A 26,768-nucleotide genomic window follows, 5' to 3' on the forward strand; every position below is an offset into this window, starting at 1 on the left:
ATTCATATCGAACCGTTCGGTACGAGGCTTTCGGTTCGGTTTTCGGTACGCATTACGTACCGAACGGTTCGTTGGACCATTTTTTCTGCCGACAAAAATTCCGTTATTTCAAATGAAGGCGCGTCGCGGGTGGCAAGCGCGGCGCGACCACAACATCAACTGGCAAATGCAATGTAAGGAACGACACTGAGCTACTCTTATTGTGTTTGTGTGGACCGTTTATCAGTTTTGACCTGTGAAGCGGGACTCGCGAGCCCTATGCGCTAGCCTGATCAAGCAACAAACAGCGCTAAGAGATCCAGACCAGTAAAGAAAGCATTTGAATTTCAAATGCTTTTTTAATTCGCCACAGAAGTAATAACATCGCTGCGAGATCTAGTGAGAAACATGCACATTTCTCTGTTATTAACGGATCAGACAGCGCTGACGTGGAAACCAGGAAGAAACATCGTGCCAAGAATGAACTGGCCGGTGTCAGATCAGCAACATTCACCGTAGAATGGATTTACTGTAGTAACACTAACTGCAAGGTATGGAAGTTTATCAGGAATAGTGGGCTATAATGCTTTCAAGTAACATTACGTCGGTTTTATTTTGACATTATGAATACAATTATTGCTGCCCTCAAATGTTAATCTGAACTAAAATAAACCTTTGTTTATAACTAGCCTACTACTACAATATTACATTTCATTTTGTCCAAGGAGCTGTTTTGTTTTATATGCTCATAAGAAGAGTCAAGTATAGCTCCATTATTGTTCAGTAAAAAAAGCAACAAAAAAAATTAATAAAAAAAAAATCATACTTTATGATGTTAGTTTCATTAAATAAAATAATAATAATAAAAAAAAAATTAAAGGAAATTTCTCTGGCATTTATTTATTTTTGCTGTATGGAAAACGTACCGAACCGAACCGTACCGAACCGTGACACAAGTGTATCGTATCGAACCGAACCGTGAATTTTGTGAACCGTTACACCCCTAATATATATATATATATATATATATATATATATATATATATATATATATATATATATTTATATATTACTTTAGAATGAAGAACTAATGACAAAACAAGTGGATATACTACTGGAATTCTCAATATCTAAATATGCTGGAAACAGAGGTGATAAAGCTGACGATTTCAAATGGAGGGGCATGGCGGTCTCAATTCAAACTACTTGAGGAAAATGGTAATGAAAAAAAAAATTAATCCTGATGTAAATCTTAAGGTAATAAAAAAGTAAATGTTCACTGTTAAATGTTACATTAAATATTAAATGCTACATGTGATAATTTATAATGCAATGTGTATCAGAAAATATAGACAGATATTTTCCTTTGTCCCACTTCATCAGAGGCATATTGGCAAAATGAGACCGGGTGATAATGGTAAAGAGGTACAGCATATAAAGTGATCTAAAGAGGAATCATGAGTTTATTAACTTAGCAATAAGAATGATTACGAACGGAAATTCCTTTGTTTACAAATGTTGTAAACTAATGTTTAAACTAATGTCACAAAAAATGACAATGTGATGCCCAGAGACATCTCTGTAAACCTTTCTCCTACCTGAGGAAATAAAAAAAAAGATTTACAATCAAGCTAATGATAAAGAGAGGAAATGATTGTGTGTTTGGAGGAAATGGACAGTCATAAATTCTTAGCTCCTCTGACAGGCGTTTTAAAAACACTGACTCCGTCAGTTGAGAAGGGTTCATTACGCTAATTGAAATCCAGAAGAAAATCGCGCTGATTGATGGCACATCCTGGTCTCATCTCCATCCATTGCACATGCATCCAACATATCATCCACCTCAATATTCCGGAATGTTCCGCTGATGCGTCCAGGCACATCTACAGCTGGCCTGCCATCAAACGAATGGAAATGAAATACTAAGTGAAGCAGCATGCTGAGAGTGAGCGAGTCATGATGTGCTCAGGGGCTACAGGGACAGCGATTTCTGCTCGGAAAGGCGTTGGAATAGCCAGATGGAACTGTTTGGGGGAAAAAAAACGCTCTAACACGCTTATGCAACCATTATGGAATGGCACAGTTATTCCATTTTGTGTTTTGTACTTGGATGTGTTGCTATATTTCTGTTAACCCACATGCAAATTGACTGACTAAACAGTCACGGTACGGTATCAAACCCAAGGGCGAGATACAGGTAATGTCTGCACTAAATCAACCGAACAAGACCCATTAAGCCCTCGGCTGTGCTTTGAAAGCACGATCTACACTACTCAAACAGCCTACAGTACATTCGCTCAGGTTGGTACATTGATGACATTCACGGGAAGTAGATTTCATTCACAATTACACCATGTGGGTTTCACTACACAGAGAGAAATGTGGCCCTGAAACCTCTCAGTGTGAAACCTCTTTCTGATTGTGTTTTTCTGTTTTCAGCTCCTTTGTCGCAATGGTCGCAAAACGATTTCACACACCAAAATGGTTTTTCTCACTGATGGTTTGAGACCCTTTCAAAACTAGCCAAATCCAGCCCAGAGAAACGCCCCACCTGTGCACCATTTTTTTTACTTTTTACTTGTAATGATGTTTTCAGCCTGAATTGGATCATTTTGTGGATGTAATTTGATAGAATTTACTCTGCCATTACATTTTATAAGAGTCCCATAGAATATTCAACCATCAAATAGCATGTGTTAAATAGTGTGCATTTATTTTGTTATGCAATATAACATTTGCATAATGTTATGTAAGCAATAGCATATTTTAGCACACTACAAATCTGCCAAATCTTAATGTGATTTGAGTAAGAGAGACAAGGGGAAAACACATAACCACTTCAAATGCAATAAAGCCAATAATAACCAATGAATTCATAATTCCAGCAGAAAACAGATGTGTGGCTTCTTGATTTCATCACTAAGCTGCAATAATTTCATGCAACATGAGCATTAGTGAATTGCTTGGTGGCAGTCCAACAGGAAGCCAAGGAAACTGCTTTAATATCAGATTCAGAAGCCTGAGTTTTCAGCTTATTTGCATGGCTGGCATTCAATGCTCCTCAGGCTTGCAAATGTGCACGTTTTTGGCTAGTAGGCACCTGCTAGATACACTGCGGCATCTGTCATTGTGCTGAAATGTTCCACAGACACAAGCATGAGGATCTTTAAAGTCTTTAAAGTGTGTCCACCATTTTTAATTGCTTTTCTGGATATAAGCGGGAAAATAGAGGGGGAATGAAAGACAAAGGAAGACCATCTGCCAGCATCATCACCAGCCAATCAGAGCTATTTTTTCCTTCAAGCACTAGAACACCGTCCAACTTCAAATCACTGCCAGCCAAATTCGGTCCAAAAACAAAGTTGAACACACTAAACATGCCTGAACTCTTCATATTTCTCTGACCAACCTAAACTTTGGTGTGCAAACACACGGGCCAGAGTTCCCATTGCTTCTAAACAAAGCATTTCTTATAAGCGTTTTTTATAATTACAAGATACAGATGATTCATTTTAAATCATTAACACAAAAAGTGAAAAAAGCCACATGAACAAATAACAAATTCTAGAGTATGTTTTTAAAAAGGCTAGACTAGAACTAGAAATGTTGAATAGAAATTTCTTTCACTGTTTTCCACATTTCTAAGCCTGGAAATCACAAATGTAAATTTGTGCAAAAAAGAAAAAAAAATATCTCTTCAGATTCTCCCATGACCTTACTAAATCTAGGCATTTGAAACCATAACATCTTGCTTAAGATTCCCACTAGAGGCCAAATATGTTTTGTTTTCAGCTCAGCAAGAGATTCAGAAATCAATGACCTCAAACTGTCATTAATGGAAAAAGCTCAGCTGAGGTTCTGAAAGCAGTTAAAAGAACCGATGGCACTGTGAAACGAATACCTTGTTAAGTCCAGTATATATAGCACAGTATAATCCAATGCCAAAGGGACTGAATGCAATTAGAGAGTTTAGCTTCACTCACCATTACGATTCATTGGCCACCACACCACACTAGAAGCACGTCATTCAAGATCAGCATCAAAACTGTTTTTATTGCTTCCATGAGGGTCTTCCCACAAGCAGTCACAAATGCATTGAGATGGGGGGGGGGGGGGGGGTGTTTGGAAACCATGAATAAGAGGTGGCAGCACCAAGGTTTTGGCTTGCAGGCATAAACTTGGCCGACATAACACATCCTACGGGACCGTTCTGTCACAGTGCATTATGGGTTACAAATTGCAAAGCAGACGGAAATCTCATTCTGTGTTACAACATACTGGATCATATATCATCCAAACAAAAAATCCCTACTAAATCAGCCTTTGAAATAGGGTTGTGATTACCGGTCAATAGTAATAATAATAATAAAAAGCTGAAATGATAGTCTTTCTGTAGTATTGGTAGTACAGAATAAATTTGGTACAATGTTTTAACTATATATTTACACTAATTTAACTATATATATATATATATATATATATATATATATATATATATGTTGCTAAACAATATTCCTCTTTTTGGTTTTTAAATGACATTATATTATATAAATACTTATATATAAAATAGAAGTGTACTGTATATTATAAACAATAAAAATTGTAACACCTAAAGCCTTTACATATATTATACATTATAAACGTATTCTAAATGCATTAATTATTACAATGTATTTTATGGTCTCATGAATATAACAAGGACTCAATATAAAAATATTATAACATTTTAACTTTGTTTACAATTCTTTATGAAAAGATATAATGCATTACAACAATGTACATTATGAATACCCTTATAATGCATTATACATAGACGGTTTTAAGTAAAGTGTTACCATAAAAATGAAAAAAAATAAATAAAAAAAATAAATAATAATGATTATAATAATAATAATAATAATAATAATAATAATAATAAATTATATATATATATATATATATACATATATAAAATTATAATATACTTATATTATTTACAATATATAATTAATAATAGCATTTTCATTTTTGCTGTTGTACTGAAACAACCTACAGGAAGACCAAAAAGGGCAAACATCTACACAAAGATCATGACTCATTCTGACCATTTCATGTCATCAAGAGCGGTTTATTTTCTGCTTTCTGTTCCTCGTCTCCTCTGATCCACCCATTCCTTTCATTTCCATTTCATTAGCTCCCTCACTCTCTGCCGTACAGCGCCTCTACTCTTGCTTTTCTCCCTCATGTCAGTCTCTTCAATTGTTCTCTCAAGTGTTTGCTTTCATCTCTACAGATCACGCTACGCAATCAGAGGGCTAAACAATTTTGTGTCCTTTTGATTTTGTGTAAATGCACACATGCACAGATACAAAGGCATACACACAGAGACAGACGCACAAGAACATCTCATTTGCTCGATTCTGTCTTTCTATATTTACAGTTCCACTCTGATTAAATGAAATATGATTTCTTCATCCTTCGTATGGATTTGTTGACAGCTAAAGAACCCAGATAAGCACTGATTTATCCAAGTCTGCCAATGTAGAATTCGCCAATTAACTGCTTTTTCATCATACAGAAGATTCCATACTTTGGGTCTATATTTATTATAAAGAATATGGTGCAGTCTAAATAAGATGAGAACGATTAAAGAAAAATTGTAAATTGCTCTTACCGTCCGCTCACAACAAAACAGGCCACCAGCAAGACCAGAAGCACAGCACCTCCAGCCACCGAGATGGCCAGTATGGTTTGCTGGTTGGGATCTCCAACCGCCAGCATATCTAAGAGGAAGAGAGAGAACCCCACATTAAAGCAGATATTATCTTCAGTTGTTCAATTTAGCACAGTTCTGGCATAATATCCATAGTAATTTCCGTAGCTGTTGAATCAATGTATCTGTGTTTAACAAGATTTTAGGTTAAAATTTATATAAATGTATAAAGTATATATTTTAGGTGCTGGTGGTCACCATTTCTTTCAACAATTTTCACAATTTTTAATTTTAATTTTAATTTAATTTTTTTAATTTTAATTAATAAATAATTGTATTTTTTGCTTTACTTTTTTTTTAATATAGTACAAATAGTACAGATATGCCATGCAGTTTTAAAATGAATTAACAAATCATATTTCCATCTACCAATCTGTGTCCAATAGTAGTACATCACACATTTAGAAATGGTGGCAAATTTCATAACAATTTTCAACTATTCTGACATCATTAACTCTTTCCCCGCCATTGGCGGAATTTTCTGGCTTTCCCTGTTTTTACTGTTATACGGTAGGGGGCGCTATTACGCATCTTCTGAAAGAGTAGAGAATCCCTGGATCAAAACACAGGGAAAAAAGGAGCAGAAACAAAAGATAAAACTGTAATCTTTGGGGGAAAAAATGCTTTTTTTCTCAGCTTTTTTTTACAAATTTTGCTTTTTTTATTAAACTTGCCCACATTCAAGAAGTGTTGATAAAAAAGAATGCATTAAGCTAGAAAAAAACTTTTTTTTTTAGAGGCTCATGATTTTTTTAGATGCATGTAACAAAGATATTCATGCAACAAAATATTCTAAGGGTCATGACATTTTTGTGAAAATGATCAAAAATGCTGGTGGTGGCTGGCAATTTATTTTTTATTTTTTTATAAAGCTGGTGGGAAAAGAGTTAACGTGTGTTATCACAATGAAAAAAAAAATCGTTATTAATATTTTAGTGGAGAGCTGATGTTAAATAAGCTGAATTTCTGCAGATAATGTTAAAATAAAAAGATTTAAGAAAGCGTCTCCCTCTAATTATGTGCACTGAATGGTGGCGGGTACCATGGTACACAAACTATGAGACAAACACAGCGGGGCATCTGCCTACTTTGAGCTAAAGCTTCTCACACTTCAGAGGAACATTGACAGAAAATCTACATGCTCAGACTTCAAACACCGCAGCGAGAGAGCAAACTGCAGCGCGTGAGGAGCCTCGTCTATCTCAGGGGACTAATTGAATGTGTTCACATGTATGAATATTTCACAGCCTCTTTCTACGCGCGCGGGCGGATCGGAAATTCAATCAGCGGCATGTGATGGAGAAATACACGGGTGTGACATAGGTAAGAGTTTGGCCAAAGCAAAGTCCTTTCCCAAAATGTCCTTGAAAATTTGAAAATATTCTGCTTTGAATGAGAAATGAAGGGTTTGGTGGTACTTGCACAGTCAGAAACAGAATAGAGGGATCTAAAATCAAGGACATTGTGAATGGGATTTAATAAAGCAATAAGCCACAAAAGCAATGTGCTTAAACCCCACTTAACTGTGGTAAAATTGTAATGCACAGCCTTGAGTGGCTTATTATTTTACAAAATATCAAAATCTAATAAAAATGCAAATGTTCAACAAATAATTATGTTTATTAATACTATGAAGAGATCAGATGCAAAAGCCTCTAAGTGCCATCTGAAATTTTCTTCTAGAATGATCATTTTTATCAAGCTTGTAAATTTAAGTTCAATAATTTCACTTAATGGCAATGCAAATTACCTATTAATTGTCATTTCAGTGAAATTACTTGACTTAAATATACAAGCTTTATAAAAATGATCATTCTAGAAGAAAATTTCAGATGGCACTTAGAGGCTTTTTCATCTGAACTCTTCATATACACAATAAACAATCCTTACATCAAGTAATGTAGCCTATCTGTAAGCTAGTAACTAAGCAATTTTTGACAAAATGCTGTAGAGTTCAATTGATGTGTCTAATGGATTTTATAAAATATTTACTTGTATAAATAGCACACAAACTTTGATTATGTCATCACAAGGTTTAGTTCACCCAAAAATTTACATTTTGTCATCATTTACTCACCCTTATGTTGTTCCAAACCCGCAAGATTTTCATTCATCTTCGGAACACAAATTAATATATTTTTTATGAAATCTCAGAGCTTTCAGTCCCTCCATTGTCCGCTACGAGATTGGCCGCGATGAGATTCATTCTTGTATGTTACGAGGCACGTTTGAGCTTCTGCAAGAACCAATGAGATTCATTCACGTTTGAGCTTCCACAAGAACCAATGAGATTTGTTCTTTCGCGTCAAGCAGGTTCGGTTGAGCTTCTGTTTATGTTCACTGATCAATGTTTATATGTGAATAAAAGCCTAAATTCAATCTATTCATCATATAAAGCGATCGAGTCTTGTTCAGAAAATCTTGACTAAACCGCTCAAAGAAATCATAAAACGAATCCATATGAATTATGAACTTTTTGCAGCATTAAAGTGTCAGTTGCGTAGCTGTCAATGAAGGCACAGAAATATATTCATTTTTGTTCCGAAAATGAATGAAAGTCTTATGGGTTTAGAATGACATGTGGGTATATAATGAAAGCATTTTCATTTTTGAGTGAATTAACCATTTCAGCAATATCCTGGATATTTTCTGCAACATGTAAATCATTTCAGCTCTACAGTGATATGGAGAGCAACCGCTTTGTTGAATGAAATTCTATCGTTCAATTTGGCATGGATGGTATCGATCAATCAGCATACAGGATCAGAAATGTCCATTTCATAATGAGAATATTAGGGTCAGATTTTTCAGTTAGTTCTCTAAGACTAGAGGAGAATATTGTGGCTAATCACCATCATCTTCCAAAGGGATTCACATCACTGTTGGATGCAAGAGATCTTAAAAAAGTTTCATGGTTTATGAAAAGATGGTTTTCCACTCACCTTCATGGCTTGTCTCCAACTCAATCTCTCCCCTGTAGTTCCCATAGCCACCATCCGTACGGGCTCGAACCCGGAAGATGTATGTGGTTCCTGGCTTGAGTCCCTCCACCGTCATGCTGTTGGATTTGGTCTTCAGGACCGTGTAGTTCTGATCCTGCTGGTTCTATAGTGGGAAAGAATGGAATGATAAATGAACAAAGCAGCATTCTATGAAGACGGATGTCTCGATCTATCACACTGATACCTGAATCCCTTCCTGTCCTGCAAACCCCAGGAGGCTGCGTGAACTTTGTCGAATCATCCATAATAGATCGACTCACGTTCACAGAAACAAACGAAGAACAAGAGAACAAAACATACAGATCGGATTCAAATCAGTCAATTGCCAATTAGCAATTAGCTCAGATGGAATTTAGTGCTCATTCAAGCACCTCCTGCCAACAGCTAACACAATGCTTTTCACGTAGATGGATTGAACTGAAAAGAAACTGCAGATTTCTGCAGATTTTTTAGGGGCCTAACAGCTTTTCGGTTTCCAGTAACTGGAATTTCTCTAGATAAATGACATCAATCCTACTGACGCCTCATTGTCCAATTCTCATTGTCCAATCCTAAGGAGAATTCCATAGTGTGCGCTCATGTTAATATTTCACAGCTTATCGATATCCATTCATCTTCCTTCATGTAAGCCTTTCACTAAAGTGGCACATGGCGTCTCGCTTAGGGAAATCTAACGTTCCAGACAGGAACGCCACACCCTGCGAGAGAGGGACTGCCATATTTCCTGCGGTGCTATTAAATCTAAGATGGGCCAAACAGGCGGCATCAAACGGATCGCGGACACAGCGGCAGGCAAGCCTGTCCATCTGTGCGCTCCATCTAAAAGCCACATAGCCCATAATCACCTGAATAAATCATAATAATTACCCATCTTCATGCCACACAGCCAAATACTGCGGTACAGGAGGGTGTCACAGAGGGATCTAAACAACTAACTGTGCCAAATCACTTACCCTGTGTATAGAAATGCTACTGTAGAAAGCAGTTCACACTAGAGATACGCAACACATATATTGGCCGATGATAGAGATATTTTGTGTATGCTCATTTCTGCTAAATTTAAAAAGAGAAATAAATGTAATCTTTAGCAAATCTCAAAATTAATATGTAATTTTGATATGGTACTTTATAATATTGTGATGCCTAAATGGACCTTTTTGGCATTTAAACTAATTGATTCAAGATTTTAGATTTGTTTCTGAATTTAATTATACACAATAGTATAAAATAGTATTTTAATAAAAAAATGTATTTAAATTAAATTAAATTATATAACTATATAAACAATGTATATTCTTAAATATATATTTGCTTATAATCTAATGTCTGCTTATATTTAAACATATAAATTATTTATTTGTTATAGACCATTAAATTAGTACTTGGAATTTTTCCTTACTATAATAGAAAATTTCACATACGGTATTGTACACTTTATGACATTACATAATAATCACATCTCAAATGACAAAAAACCCCAATTAAATCAGATTTCACCATTCAGAATGAGATTTTTAATTGGATTTCAAACCACATCTGGATGAGATTTTGATTCGATTTCAAACATAATCGCATTTGGATTTGTAAATATATAAGATTCCATGTGTTTTTTTGCTGTTCATACTACAAATCTAAACAGATTTGAATTGGATACTGTAAAAAAAAAGGATTTTGGCTGCCTGTCTGAACAAAGCCTAGGTGATTTGTTCAGGACAATAATGTCATCAACTCTAAAATGTGACAACCTTGAAGGTTTTTGGCAGACGGGACATCTATGAATGTTAATTGGGACCGAATGAAGCATGTCTGTGTTAACATTACATCCTCTCCCCAGGGTACGATAAAAGTGAGCTGCCATATGTCCAATCAGTGCAAGGAGAACTCACATAGGGCCAAAAGGTCATGGAGATTTGAGTGTGTTAAAGAAAGACCAAAGCCTCCAACCTTTTCATAATAGGTGACTTCATATTCCACCACGGTCCCGTCGGCAGGTTCTGGACCCTGCCATGCCAGCGTTACACTGTCCGTGCCCTTCCTTTCCTTTAAGATGACGCTCACTGAAAAAGAAAGAGAGAGATGAATTGAGATTGATTTCCATGTAAAAGAGGAGGATTAATTACATTTCTAATTAAAGAGTATGAGAGGGCTGGCGGAGCGCTTCTTGTCTTTTTCGGGAGTGCTAAATTATTCTGCGTGTGTAGTGAGTCATTTTCACCCGTACTACATAGCTGGCACGCAGCCAGAGCACCTCAGCCCGTCTATTCACACAACAGCAGCGTTCGAGAGCCGGCCTGAGCGGAGAGAGAGACAGAGGTGCTAATGATGCTGTCAGATCGGGAGTACAAACGAGGGCCTCCCGTTTTGGGCCCCGGCAGCCAGTGATGAATGAAGGAGCTGACGTTTCGATCTTTAATGAGCTGTGTGAGTCTTAACTCTGCATACACTATTCTGATCTGCCACACAGCGCTGACACAGTGACACCGCTAACTGCCATACACACACAAACACTCTTAAGCTGATAAACAAACAGCTACGCTCATATCTCAGCATGTGTTTGGTTCACAGATAAAGAACAGACGCGCTTCAGTTCAGAGTAAGTGAAAAGAAAGGTGTCTCAAAATATCACAGGAGAAGATGTAGCAGATGCGTTAAAAACAGGACAAAAAAAACATTTGTATATAACAGACAATATGATCTGACCATCATGTAACACATCAATCTGAAATAAATGAACTGATTTATATGAATTCGAATGAAAGAGGTGGCACAGATCTTACATAGTCTTGGCAAAAAAAAACATGGCACTCATACATGGTATGAAGAGCTAGAAGGTGATCAAGAAATATTTCTTATTATTATCAATGTGGCAAAGAGTTGTGCTGCTTAATATTTTTGAGGAAACTGTGATGCATTTCCAGGGTTATTTGATGAATAAAAAGTTAAAAAGAACAGCATTCATCTAAAATAGATTTTTTTTTTGGTAACATTATTAATGTCTTTACTGTTACTGTTGACCAATTTAATGTGTCCTTGCTGAATAAAAGTATTCATTAAAAAACTCCAAACTTTAAAATGGTAGTGTAAACAGTGCAAATTTCACATTTTATTAAGAAAATAATAGGGTCAATTGTCAATAGAGGAGATTAACATTACTTTCTGCATCAACTAACTTGCATTATACATTCATATGTGTAGCATAACAACACTTTGCATTCAGTTCTTATGAAGTCATAAATCTGTCAGCTTTGTTTGATGTTTTCGTCATTTTATGTTTCCTTACAATTTGCATTTATAAATATTCTGTTTGCCATCACTCGCACACCTGCCGATGAAAGATGTGCCCTGAAACATCAGTCGATATCCGCATCATGCAAAACATGCAAATACAGGCACTACATCATCCCAGAAGCCTCCACTCGACGCACGGCGGATTGTCTCTTGAATATTTCAAGCGGTGTGGACCAGAGGGCAAGTACTCGAAATATAAACCAATCACAGTTACGTATACCTCAATCCCTCCCCTCCCACAGTGGCGTTTCCACGGTTACAGGCATGTCAGCTCTCATAAGAGCGAAGGGCTGTTGATCTGGGCATCCAGGGTGACTCTCCTCTCAGGCTTCTCATTACGCTGCCTCTCGCTCCTGTCTATCTCTCTCTCGCTCTTGTTCTCTAAGGGGCTGAATCATACTTAACCACAGGATCAGGAGAGCTCGTCTCTCCTCTCGACCAATGACGGGCTTCGAGCCGCACACAGAGTGCGGGTTTAAAGGTCAGGCGAGATATAAGAGGACCCATTGAAACACAGCATACCAGTGTAAAATTCAAAAGCAGGAAGCAAGAGACAAATTTTGACTAAAGCTGCAGAGATTTAAGAGCGCAGTGCTGAAAAATGTGTAACTGAGGACGTTTAAAGCTGTTGAAGGACTACATATCCATGACTCTTCTGACGGACAGTTATAAAATAAATCTACATCACAGCATATTTTTGTATGAATCAAATTAAAAGGCCACAAAAAAAATAATTATGTGCTCATTACATTTAGAACAACGGTTTCAAATTTTGCAAAGGACCCCCAAATATAACCATATCCTTTATAACCAGCAAGGAATCCCTTCATAAAACATAAAGATAGCTTTAAATTTGCATGTATTAAGGACTCATTTCTACTGTACAGTATATGGAAAATATTAAGTGTGATATTATATAATAGCATTTATATTATATATTATTCCATTTGTGTTTTATATTTTATTTATATTTATCCATAAAAATATTATTTTATACAATCATAAATTATCACATTTACATTTTTTATTGCATTATATCATTGATATTATATCAATAATATAAATACTTATATATGTACATATATTTGTGTATATTGTGTGTGTGTGTGTGTGTGTGTGTGTGTGTGTGTGTGTGTGTGTGTGTGTGTGTGTGTGTGTGTGTGTGTGTGTGTGTGTGTGTGTGTGTGTGTGTGTGTGTGTGTGTGTGTGTGTGTGTGTGTATATATATATAAATGAATATATATTCTTTCTATGATGTTAAAACTCAACAGTCAACAGAATAAAGTAACTGCCATTAATCTTATTTCCAGAAACAAAACAAAAAAACTGAATTAGGGTTCCTGGACATCAGTTTTGAAAACCCCTCATTCAGAGGCTTCTAAGGAGTCTTATCCTCTAACTAATATATAACACATATAAAACCCCTTCTTGAAGAAACAGCGACATCTCACCTGTCTGACTGGTGGTGACGTTGACAGACACCAGTTGACGTGGACTGGGGCTGAGATCTGACACTCCGTTCATGGCTTCTATGCTGAAGGTGTAATTGGTGTGAGGTTGCAGTTCTGTGACAAGAATCCTGGGGTGCGTCAAGCCAAACTGCCTGGGGTTGAAATGTGGACCGCTGCCGCAGGGAACACACTTCTCACTGTCCCCTGCAGCCCCTGCTTCTCCCGAACACTTCCTGCAGTGGACACTATAGGTAACATCTCCACGTCCACCACTGTCACGAGGAGGACTCCATTCGAGAGTGACTGCAGTCTCGTTCACCATTGAAATAGGGTTGCCGGGTGCCGAGGGGGGTCCTGATGAACGTGCATACAAGTAAAACACATTAACTGTACAGCTATCTAAATAACAACAAACTGGATGTTTGATTGATTGATTTTAGTTAACATTTAGAAAGACCCTCAGCTTACTTGTGCACGCCATGGAGCGAGGGTCAGATTCCGCCCTGTAGAAGCCTCTCTCACACACACACTCAGAGGCTTTGTCCTGGTGGGAGTAGCTGTGTGGAGGGCACTTCACGCAGTACGCATCCATGGCAGAGGCCTTGTAAAAGCCTGACCGACATGCTATTGAAGAAGAAAAAAGATTTTAAAATCTTTATCTATCTATCTATCTATCTATCTATCTATCTATCTATCTATCTATCTATCTATCTATCTATCTATCTATCTATCTATCTATCTATCTATCAAATAATATCAATTAAAACGTCATTTACATATAGAATACTTGAAAAATTCTTATGACATTTGACATTTTATGAAACCTTATACTTGAGTACTATTGAAGGAGCAATGTGAAGAGAGGAGTTTTGTGAGGTTATGAGGGAGATTTCCCATCAGCTCTCGTCACCTTCTTCAGTGAAGCATATCTAACATCCCACTGCAGCATTAGCCTGACTGGAGGCACGTGGCGGCCGTGTGTGTGTGTGTGAGGGGGAAGCTGGGTTAAGTTGGAGCTGAGTGAGTGAGTGAGTGAGTGAGTCTGTGTGTCTGTGTCTGTGTGTGTGTGTGTGTGTGTGTGTGTGTGTGTGTGTGTGTGTGTGTGTGTGTGTGTGTGTGCATCAGAGCACTTCCCCTCAGGGATGCTGTGCCAGACTCCCATGTTGCCCCTAGAACTAAAAGCAAACCCAATATTTCTGCTAACACATCCCAAACATGTCAGTTCTTATCAGCCACAGCACAATGCCTCCAACATATTTCTCTTTTCAGAGTGACTAATACTGAACTTTAGACTGTGCTAATGGAGTGTAGAGTGACGGCAGTTAAAGGTGGATGTAGTTTTGAGAAGTGTTGCTTGTAAATTTAGCCACGCTAAGTGACTAAACCTGTGCTGTAATTAATAACTCAAACACTGAGAAATGTCTTGGGCTCCAAGGAAATTTCATTACAGAAGTCATGCTGTAATTCCTATATACACCATCCCAGAAAAATAAAAATTGATCATTTCTTTTTCTCTATTTTTTAATAAACTATTCAAATAGGATTTACACCTGTATCAGAGCCGGTAAATGTGGTAAATGTTTGATTCTAACTTGCAACATTTCCTGCTTCCATTTCCTTAGGATACTATCATAATATCAATAAAAGTGGCATAAACCTTATATTGTAATGGTTGTAATCATATTATATTGTGTTGTATTTAATATTGCGATGAAGCAGTATTGCAGTATTATATTGTTAATTAGGGATAATTGGGACATATTTTCCCAGTTATCTCATTAGTAAAAAGAGTTCCATTTTGCCTGAATTCACACTAATAATATTTCATTACAATATAATGTGTGTAGGGCTAAGTATTACAATGCACGAGCCAAAAGAATCACATTAATAATCATTATGAGTAGAATATGCATTACATTGCACACTTTATAATTTACACTCAATCACATCAACCTCCTCAATCCATTAACAGACACTCTGATTTACCACCACATTAAACTTTAGTTAATAGCCGGAGATGTTTCATGATCAATAAGACAGCTGTCCCTCTAAATTAATGAATCACCATCTTTCAGTTCCCCACCAACCAATCAACTGTGGTTTATTGCACTGTTATGAAGCTTAAAAGGTCAAATGGGTCAAAACCTTAGCGGAAGAGTCATTTAATGTGATATAAAACCATTCAAAATGCTGTTTTCTTTCTGACCAGAATGGTTTCTTCTTGCTATTTAATATTTCCAAGCCTATTTTTTGGTCCAAAATTAAAACTACAAAACATTATGTACCACAGGTAGGCTTTCTACAATGACAAAGACAAGACAAAGATTTCTCCACCTATCTCAATCTATCACCATTGACACCACCACACACACACACGGCTACACACACACACACACACACACACACACACAGTGTAATGCTTCAGTAAAGATAAGACCCTCTCAGCGTGAGATCTTTCCGAGAGATTAAAGGAACAAGAATTTGCTCTAAATGCTTTTACTTCAATCTGCCGAGAGGCAGTCGAGACCAGCAGAATTAATACTGCTCTTAACAGGAAAACGTCACTTTTTTCTTTCATTCTTCCATAGTGTGAAATTACTAAATCCTTCCTTTATCAGTGTCACACTGACTGTGTTTTGTTATCTAACAATGTTCTCCTTTTATTTACAGAGACGTCATAATCCACATGACCACAGATACATTAAAAGCCATCATTGTTTTTAATGCCAGAGCTCAGAGCGTTGAATAGTTCCTGTTTTTCTGCTGTACATAATACAAAAGGAGAAGATACACAGATGTGGAAATACACAAAAAAAGCCATTTTCCCAAATGGTTACACTGCTGTACTAACTAAAGCTTTATGCTAACAGGCTTACTGAATTCTGGCACAAATCCGGGAGTATTCACTGACCTACATAATTCTGAGCTAAAATGTACAGTTTTCAGGGTTATTAGGTGAAGTTCTGCTGCATGGGGTATAAACCCCCCCCCATGATTCCAGCGTATTTAGCTAAGACCTACAGAAGGAACAATTGTTGAATGTGTAACCTCTGGTGGTCAGTGTGAGGTAAGAGGTGTAAAGTCCCCGTGGAGGTTTGGAACGAGGCCTGAAATGAAACAGCATGTGTGTATTGTGGTTTTGCAACCTCTCGGTGCCCAATGCCAAACCAGAAAGCCGTTGGAAAGCCTGGCCTTTTGTGGAACCCAACTGGTCTAGTGTCTCATAGCCAGCCAGCAACAAGGCAGATTTCAGCTACGCCTGCTAACCACAAAAAAACAAAAGTACGATAGAGGATATGGAAATGCTGTGAAGGAGAGATCCAGAAGATGCAAAATGCCCCTGAGTGGAGAGCTGAAACGTTCCAGATGAATTGGTCTATCTGAGATCATTAAAGCCTGAAAAAAATCCTCCAGCAAGGTGTCTACCATAATGAAATCATAACATAAGTGAACGCATGATGGTTAATGCTGGTTTGGTGCTGGTATGGCAATGCTATTCTTTTTTTTTTTTATTCACAAATACATTAAAGATGAAATTCTCACATCTAATTATTAATGTACACACACACACACACACACACACACACACACACACAGTATTTATTAGTATTTGATAGTATTTTGTCCACAAAATCAAAGTCATGAAAGCAAACTTGCAGAAAACAACATAAAAATCAGGAAATGACATCAGGCAACACAATGTTAACACAAATTATTGATGAGCGAAGAAAATAATCAATGTAAAACAAAACATATTAAGAATACCGTTGCTCATGAGCAGAAGACAGAGAAAAGTGGAACATCTCAGAGATCTAAAATGGCTCCCTTATCAAATATTTACATTGGTGTGATTGGTGTCCCCTTGGCTCTAGATAATCAATAGCTTTTATATATGATACCTTCAGACAGAAAGACAGAATGAGCAGCACCATCATGGGAATAAAAAGAGAGAGAAAGCAAGCGAGAGAAAAATGAACAGCGGAGAGCTTGTATTTTTTTTTTCTTCCTGCGAGGCGGAGGATGAGAGACATGTTTGGAGAGTGTGTTTAATGCCCTGGTCCATGGGGACGAATGGTTGCTATTAGTGTATTTCTCATTCTGTCTGCAGTCTCTGGTTCATATTGAATGAGGCAGATCAATAGACATCAACCCACCACCTCAACAGAGACCCTTCTCCATCACATTAGGGATCAGGGACAGCGCCTAACTATGGTGAGAAAGTTCAAATGAAAACTAAATGATATAAAAAATAAACTGAAAAAAAATAAAACCAGGATAAACTGACTGAAACTAAACTAAAGTTCAAGGCTATCTAAAATAAAATAAAATGTGTCAGCCTTCGAATACAAAAAAATTAAACTAGACCAAACTAGAAAACTCTTTTAAAAAACTAAAACTAACAGTGAAAGTGGAAAGTCTGAAACTTGTGAAACCTAAACCAAACTATTATATATTGTATATTTGAAAAGAGAGTATATTTGAGAGTGACATCCCTTCTTCCAGCGCTTCAGGTGCCCTTTTCAATTTAACAGCATTGCGGACCCACTCAGAAAAGAAGAAAAAAGGAAGGGTCAGTCAAGCAGTTCCCAAACCCACAGAAACCGGGCCTTCTATTCCCTAGGGAGAGAGGCTTATGTACTAGTTTCCATGGCAACATAATTTCAAAATGCTCCCTTCATTGATTGTGAATCAAGACTTAAATAGTAAAACTCCTAGGAGAATATAAGAGTGAAGTTTGATCCACACACAGCAAAAGGTTCATACTAACTAAAGCAAAGAGAAGTGCTTGGAAATACAATAACACATCTCAATCTCTTTCAATAAACTTTTAACTCTATAGCCAACCTTCAGAGGCATGTTTCATGTGCTTGGCCTTCAAATGGACAAATATGAACTAGCTTTCATTTGAAGTATAATCATAAGGCATTCTCTTTAAAGCATTTACAACATGAAAATTGATGACCAAAACGGCGCTAGAAAAACCTTGGCGTTAGTGATCAGTGAAGCTCAGTTTCTTACAGTTAGACTTTGATCTTTGCTCACCTTAAAGTGGATGCTCGACTTACTGATGCTAAACAGCCAACATACATCAATGTCATACCGTCATTTTCTCTATGACATGCTAACCTAGGCTAACAGTTAGCCTCTAAGGTATTTCAACACATTTGTCTTTGGATATCCACGTTCGCATTTCTGTTGGTAAGCAAATGACCTGGCTGAGCCCTTCGACATACAAGAATAAACAAGGTTCTTCACATTAGCAGAACTCGATCTCACCTACAGGAATGGAAGTGTTCTAGTGATTATAGCGCTCTATTGATTTAGCGTCCAATTGCACAGCAGAGACTTTTTAAAGTCTTTTCAGCCATTTTTACCCTGGCCATTAGGCAATGTAGCATTGATTTTTGGAGAAGGAAAAAAATCCAACCAATCCCAGCTGATGACAGAGCTGACTGGAGAACGGTAGAGCCAGACTTTCCAGCCAGAGTGCTAAAGGTTGTTCGCAGTATTCACACAGAATCAGCCTGTTTTGGGCCTGAAGCACTTCTTTAACCCCTTCAACAGGAGTGAGTTGATCCCAGAAGCAATTGAGGAAATCAGACTGCTTTTCAGAGGTCGGACCCTTTACCTTTTCCAATAACCATGGACAAATGGTTGCACAAATGGCACTCACGTAACACACTCACATATCACAGCATTTACCTGGCCTTCAAACATCCGAAATACCTGTCCAATTACCTCAGAGGTGTCAGGAGAGGGTTTAAACATCTCTACTGCTGGATTTCTCCTTTGTCTCAATCTTCTCTCAATCTCCCTGGAGTGCCCTTTCTTTCCAAAGGCTATTTCCTGCTTTCCATCCATCATGCACAGCGTGACAGAGCCAATCTCCCAGGCTTTGCTGGTAGGCCTAGTTGGAACATCCTATCAACCTAGTGCCACATAATGTCCACTTGAGCTGGAGACTACTTAATCCCATGAAACAACTGAAAGAAACCTGGTGGACAACTTTATCACGACCCGAAAGCGGAGCTCTACAATTTTCCTCAACATCAATTGCGCCTACAGCAGATTTTCCAACTTTTGAGAAGAATCACACAAAACAGAAGCACTTGTGAATGATTTGACTGCGCAGCCTATGAAAAAAAGCACTTATGGAATAACTAGTAATGAATAACTGAGTAGTACTTGTCCATACAAAATTTCCCAGGTGGCTGCTTACTGACCCAAGTCAAATTTGCTCCATTTGGTCCTTAGATATGGTTGCTTCAATGTAAGTCTATTCGAATTTTCACTTTCACAATTAATAAAAATTAAAATAAATGTACTAAATATAATACAATACAAAAGAAAATATAACATAATACAACAGTAATTGTAGTGCTTCTAAGGAACTAACACACAACATTTTTTAATCTTAGAAATGCAGGAATGACATATTTGGATGTGGTTTGCATCCAGACTGTTCTACTCAAACTTACAGTATACTCAATACTTCAGTTTTCCTGCAGACTTTGAAATCAGTGGGGCTGAAATGAAAAACAGGTGTGTTTGGAGACCGGCGGTCTTGCTGTTATTTCAGCGGGGTGAGATACAGAGGGAACGGGGGGAGCCTCTGACCGCAGCTCTTGGGTGGAGAGCTATAAAAAAGAGATTATCCATACACGCGAGAAAAGTAGCAATAAAAACGAATTCTTCTCCGCTTACTCGTGCCTTTTTTCTTGCTGTCTGTTCTAGCATACAAACTATAGTCTCAATACATCAATTTAAAATCGTAGGAACCTTAAACTTCAAGCTGAGTCTCAAAAGCAAATGCATTATTTCTGAACATAGAGTGGCCAATAGCTGCTGAAGTCTCCCTCTTACTACTGTTTTCCTGAATAAAACAGATTTATTCATATTGATCTATTTAAAGAGCCTCCAAATGCCTTGTGGATTTTTGAGGGAAGCTGTTGAATACATACAGGTTGATAGCAAAAATCCCGATTTGCATGGGAGATGTGAGGTTGTGCAGGTCTGTAATCATGAACTGTAGATCAGGTCTGTAAACCAGCCAGCGCCAGACTTAGAGACAGCACTGGAAACTGGCTCCTCTTAAAAGACAGTCTCTCGTTTTATTGGCTCCATTTCATTACACGTGTAAATGCTATTGGGTATCTCATTCCTGTCTCTCCTGTTGCTCCGCCTGTTTTTCAAATGTGGGAATAACTTTTAAACGTCTGACATGATTGTGTTCTAACAGAGAAGCTTTTGTCCCTTAAAATTGCATGTGAAAAAAACATTTTAGCTCCAAAAACTGGTTTATTTCCACGAGAAACAGGTAATAAAAAAAAGTAGCATGGGACTTCATTTTATCCATTGGGAATTGACTGTATCATAAAAAATGAGCTTTCCATACCAGAATGAATCCAGACCTGAATTAGATTTTGATAAAAGCAGTTATTCAATAGCTTGTGCTGCTTAAGGAAGGAATATATATATATATATATATATATATATATATATATATATATATATTTATTTATTTATTTATTTATTTATTTATTTATATAAATATATATATATATATATATATATATATATATATATATATATATATATATATATTTATTTATTTATTTATTTATTTATATTTATATATTTTTTTTTATTTTTTTACACATATATATCAAATATTTAATATTTGACTAAAGATTACAAAGAATTTTTTTTTTTTTTTATTATTTTTTTTACATTTGGAATAATGTTCACTAATAAGTCATTGACAATAAGACCAGGAAAAAGCATTCAATTAAATAAGGTCCGTTCTGATTCATGTTGATTTCAAGTCTGAGCCAGCCAGCAGACTGTTTCTCCTGGTCGTAAGGCCCTCTTGTCATCTGCAGTCTGACAGATGAATTATTAAGAGAGTTTGGAAAAAAATAAAATAATGCAAGACGACTGCTGGATGCACGTGTCGTTGCATCCACGTGCCTTCTTCCTCTTCAAAACACACACAGAAAAAAAATATGTCTGAGTGCCATTAAGAGACAAAACAGTTGTGGAAACAAATCCCATTACAACATCACTGTGAGGCAACATTAGCAAAGGACACTCAACACAAGGTAAACACTGTAGTGAGAAGTGTAGAGTTGCCATTCTGAGCAGAAACAGTTTTAGACGTTTCTTTCCCCATTTAAAGTGTTATTTTGACCACACTTTGTGAAAAAAAAAAAAATCGCACCACTATTAATCATCATAATGCGAGTTGTGAACATCTCTATAAAAATAATGATGTCAATATTTCAAACGGGAATGATAGGCCTATTGTGACTTTTAAACTGCGGGTGAAAGGAAGAAAATATGAAGAAATGTCAAGTTTCCTTAACATTTTTCCTTTTCAATAAAGAAAAACTGTGAAGCCCGCCTGTCAGTTTTACAGACCGAGAAATACAACTTCTACTAAACGCATGCAAAAACATTCATAAATTCATCCTGTAGACAGAAAAGGAGCATTCAACGATGTGCTAAATTCCCTGGATGAAATTTTAGAGTTCTGTAAGCTGTCAATGTCCCTGTATAATTGATGGCGCGCCGAGTCTTTGATGCTTTGGCTGTGGAGACTCTATTCCAACTCATGTCTTTCCGACAGGGGTCCACACCCAAGACCCAGGGGCAAGAGAAGAAAAAAACACAGGCTACATCTGGTAGCCATCCTGACGTTCTCCAGCAGAGCTCACAACGGTCTTGTTTTAACTGCTTTCTGAGAAAGAAATCTCAAATATCCCCAGCACCTATGAAGACTAAGACTAGCTACGCACCATGTAGGCCTAATTGTCATTAGTGATACCATCACAGTGTTTGATTTGCGTGTCATTTCTATTTTACTCTGCCCAGATCTCAGCATGTCAGCAATCTGAAACTCGCTGAAACTGTTCTACAGAGAGACAACTGCATGGCAAAGAAAACAAGTATCATGAATCGTCTGTGTTTTGACAGTTGGACCGTGAACCTAAATTGCAGATTGGCACTTTGCCATCCACTGACAGGTTATTCCATGTTGTTTACTATCGGCTACTAAAATGTTATTGATCCAAACAGCAGCTGGAGGTAAAGAAATGGGCAGATGACATGTGGTAGACAGTATGATGGAGGGCTGAGATGGAGAGACGTTTTAGTCGGCAGCTGACTAACTAGATGCCACTAATAAAAGCAGCATAATTTGTTATTATTATTTTTTACACATTGTAAAGTATTGTTAAAACGAAATGAATCACTAAATATTTTTTTTTAATATATGGTAATTATGTAGTGACCAAAAAAAGTCCTTATATTTTAGCCTTTTCAAAAATATCCTTTTCGATTACAACTCTGCACGCTCATTGATTTATTTATTTTTGAATAAATACATTTTTGTAAAGAGTTTTGTAAAGAATTTCATATGCAGGCACAGTTTATATTTCTCTGCAAAACCCATATCAAGCATTTAAGCATATGGTTATAAAGAAACAATGTCAGTGTCCTACATATGAGCAAGCATCTTTTTCTCCTTTAAAAATTTGTTCTAGAAATAATGTTATTATCAAGGGTAAGTGAAATGGCTATTGCAGATGTCTTGCGCTGTCTTCGCTGATAAAAGCTTCTCGGTTGGAAGAAAAACTTGCACTTGATGCAGCTCATACACACACACACACACACAAACTGGCAATGAGTAGCTAGCAGAGAGCTAGTAATATGCTACGGAGAAGGCTCAAAAGCATATGAAGAAAAAAAAAACAGCTCAGTTTACCGAGTTGGGCTGAATGTTGAACAGGCAGCTTTATGCTTCACTGATCTGTAGGGGCTATCAGTAGGTACCAGTGACGCTTAAATGATTCAGTATATGTATGTCCACAGTGCAGAAACTGTATATCACGCTTCATGTGTTATGGGACCTAAATATCCACAGGCATGTTTTGTGGTTGGATTCCCTGGAAGTACCAACTAAGCAGTTTCTTTTCACTAAAACATGATGTCTCAAGGGTCCCTCCTATATAATATGATATAATATAACATAATATGTAACACACACATATACATATATACATAGTGTGACATATGGTCACACTTTAGATTAGGGTCCAATTCTCACTATTAACTAGGACTTTTGCCTCAAACTCCTAATTACTGCTTATTAATAGTTAGTAACGTAGTTGTTAAGATAAGGTATTGGGTAGGATAAAGGGTATGTTTACACAACACAGTTTTCACCTGAAAGCAGAAAACTTTTTATGTGTTTTGGCCATTCATTTACACGAGAATGGCATTTTGGGGGCTTGAAAACGAACGCTTTTAAAAAACGGGTTTCAAAGTGCAAGGTTTTGATAACAATGCCTTTACTGTCTCTTTGTAAACAACAAAAACGTGAATTTGTGAAAACGGTGACGTTATGTGCATGTGTATTACATGTTCAAGCATGCCTATTACGGGTGTTTCTTGACAAAGTGACATCGCCAACTACTGGCCTGGCATGCAAAATACAGCCTTTTTAGTCGTTTTCACAGATCCATGTGAACGGAGATCCATGTGAATGGAGATCGTTTCGACAACATTGTTGTCTGTTTTTAGCACATCGTTGTCGTGTAAACATACACTAAGGGATGTAAAATATGGTCATGCAGAATAAGTCATTAATATGTGCTTTATAGGTACTAATAAACAGCCAATATACAAGTAATATACTGTACAACTAGTTCATAGTGACAATTGGATCCTAAATTGTTACCATATACATATATATAAAAGAAAAGTCATGGGGCTTTCGAATATTGTTGCGGACAATGGCGGGAACTGGAGTCAAAAAGGTAGAGAACCACTGCTCTAAACTGTTCTGCCCATAAAAGGCAAAATTACTTCCCAATTTCATAATGCCCATTTACAATTTAGCTAACAAAAGAGAAGAGATGGTTTATGTGGGTGAGCTGAATGGTGACTGTGTCCGTGGTACCTTTAACAAAATCACCGGCCGAAGATAAAGTCCTGTAATTCCAGCGTCATGCTGTCACCCAGCAGGCGAGCATCACGTGGTGGGGATTACAGATGTGGAAATCAAACTAAATGTCTAAGTACGTGATTACTAGAGCCCCTATAAAGACGAACAGCCGCAATGTGTGGAAAGCTCAGGTCTCTTAACCGTGTTAACCTCTCCAATCTACACTCCAAAATTCCGTTTTGGAGCACACACACAAGCTCATCCCTTCAAGCTGCCTCCACTGTGAATCTCCGTTGGGGTGCTGACAATCCCATGACCCAGTTTCTCAGCTCAAATCCTATGGAGGAAGACACTCCAGAGCTCCTCACAGCGAGATTACCGTCACAAAGAGCTCATTTCTGCCATTCCTGCCTCACTGAAAAGCACTCCATTCAGCCACACTGTGTGAGCTTAGCGCTGTAGAAAATACGCCTCAGGAAACAGAAGCGAGTGCCCATCTTCAGTTGGCATGCTAACAGTCGAGGGGCCATCGGGTCAGACCTTATGCCAGACCCAAACTCAGAGTCTGGTGTGCACCACCAAGCTACTCGAAAACCATTTACATCCAACAAAAGGGCTGTGATTGTAAGCCGAAGTGCTCCATGCTGAGAGATACGGATAAGAATGAACAGCCATGGTAAAAAGACTTGATACAAGAGGGTTTATTATCATAGTTTACAACACACATTCACAGTATAAAAGGTTAAGGGAGGATATAAAAACAGAAAAAAAGGATGAATCTACAGACGGCAAGACAAAGTGTTGAACAAGAGGAGATGGGGGGGGGGGGGGGTTGGAGATCGTTCGAGAGCTGCCACAATAAGACGAAAGGAAAAGAACAGAAGAGATAAATATAAGAGGCAGTTCACTGAGCCGAGGTTGTGGGAGAAGACGTCCGTCTCTTTCTATTTTTTAACTCTCTTCTATCACAGCGTTGTGTGCCGACGGTAAATGGTGAGTGGGATAAACTGAGGCGCTGTTGGCAGATTTAGTTGACAAAATACGACAGGAGAGAGAAAAAAGGAAAAAGAAAAGGATGGGGGAATACAAAAAAGGACAGAATAGAATAATAAAAAGGAAGAAAAGACAAGAACGAAAAAGAAAAAGGAGAGGAAAGGAAAGGAAGATAATAAACTGAGTAATTTCAAGAGGGTCCTCGTGCCCCAGTAAAATTTAGCTGTAAGACTTCTGTCCTTCTACTAATGCTGTTGTTCAGTGAATATAAAAGCCTTCGCAGCATGAAAAGTGGAGAAAGCCAGCGTCAGCAAGTACTTCCAGAACCCACAGCGAGACCGCAAGGTGAAAACAGACCACGAGCTGTTTCACTTTGTCTGATTTCGCATGGCAATGCCCTGTTTCTCATGGAGCTGTCGGAGCCAGAGAGCAATGAATGTTTTGTCAGCTGACCGGGCTCATATGAATTAACCAATGTCTTATTGCAGTTAGAGTAAATCTTTTATTTTGAGGTTATTTTTGAGTTACAGCCCAGTCTCCATCACTCACAGTAATGAATAGCTGTTAAAATGTTAACCTTTTTCCAGTGCTGCTGAATGTTTCTTGCGGCACTGAGCTGTGCCACAAGAAATTATATTTTTCCTGAGCGAGTTTAAAATGGAGTAATCTGAATTGAAAGTAATGAGATAAACTGAGTACTATGACATAATATTAAGACAATTAATAGCCCTTTATACCACCCTGATTCTGACTAGCAATAGCAATTAGTAAATAAACAAATCACAAGAGGATCCTCGCACCATCGTTGCTCGGGCCCTAATTAATAGATCCAATCATTGAAATGAGCAGTAGGACTCTATTTGCTGTGGTCCAAACCAAAGGGCACTGAATTGGTTGTGATGGATTTCCCACCCCCATCTCTCTAGCCTACTTTCTAGTCACTCAAAAAAAGTTCCTTGTAACCCTGTCCAGACCCCCTCCTTCCTGATCTACACTTTCACCCACAAGAAAACAGTCCAGAATGGCTAAATGAATATTTAAAAGCTGCAGCATTCTCAGTCCTGGGGTGGTGTGCAGGCAAGTTCCTCTAACGTTGGCTGAGGAGTGACGGGGCTTTGAATAACCAAAGGCGAAGAGAGAAACAAAAGCAAAAAATAAACAATTACAGTGTAGCCCTCATCTTGGCTAGAAAGCAGGCTACATTAATAAAGCCATTAGTGCCTTCTGAGATTAAAAGAGCAGTGTAAAGACCTGAGTCTAACCCTGTTTCCATGAACATGTGGTAATAAAGGTCTACTTCAATCTCAAGTGGGATAACTTAATGTGTCAGGTTTTATTTAGCATTTTCTCTTTAT

General features: G+C 37.5%; 1 protein-coding gene across 1 annotated transcript in view; it reads right to left on the reverse strand.

Annotated features, from left to right (window-relative positions):
• Positions 1-26,768, reverse strand: part of ek1 (eph-like kinase 1) — a 64,973-nt gene that overhangs the window by 24,172 nt on the left and 14,033 nt on the right. The window contains exons 4-8 of the mRNA XM_079862954.1: positions 13,941-14,096; positions 13,473-13,826; positions 10,678-10,790; positions 8,674-8,836; positions 5,633-5,741 (exon numbers count right to left, since the gene is read on the reverse strand). Coding sequence (XP_079719080.1) covers positions 5,633-5,741; positions 8,674-8,836; positions 10,678-10,790; positions 13,473-13,826; positions 13,941-14,096 — 895 coding nt within the window. The remainder of the gene's footprint in view (positions 1-5,632; positions 5,742-8,673; positions 8,837-10,677; positions 10,791-13,472; positions 13,827-13,940; positions 14,097-26,768) is intronic.

Source organism: Squalius cephalus, assembly GCF_949319135.1.
Source record: "Squalius cephalus genome assembly, chromosome: 25".
NCBI lineage: Eukaryota > Metazoa > Chordata > Actinopteri > Cypriniformes > Leuciscidae > Squalius > Squalius cephalus.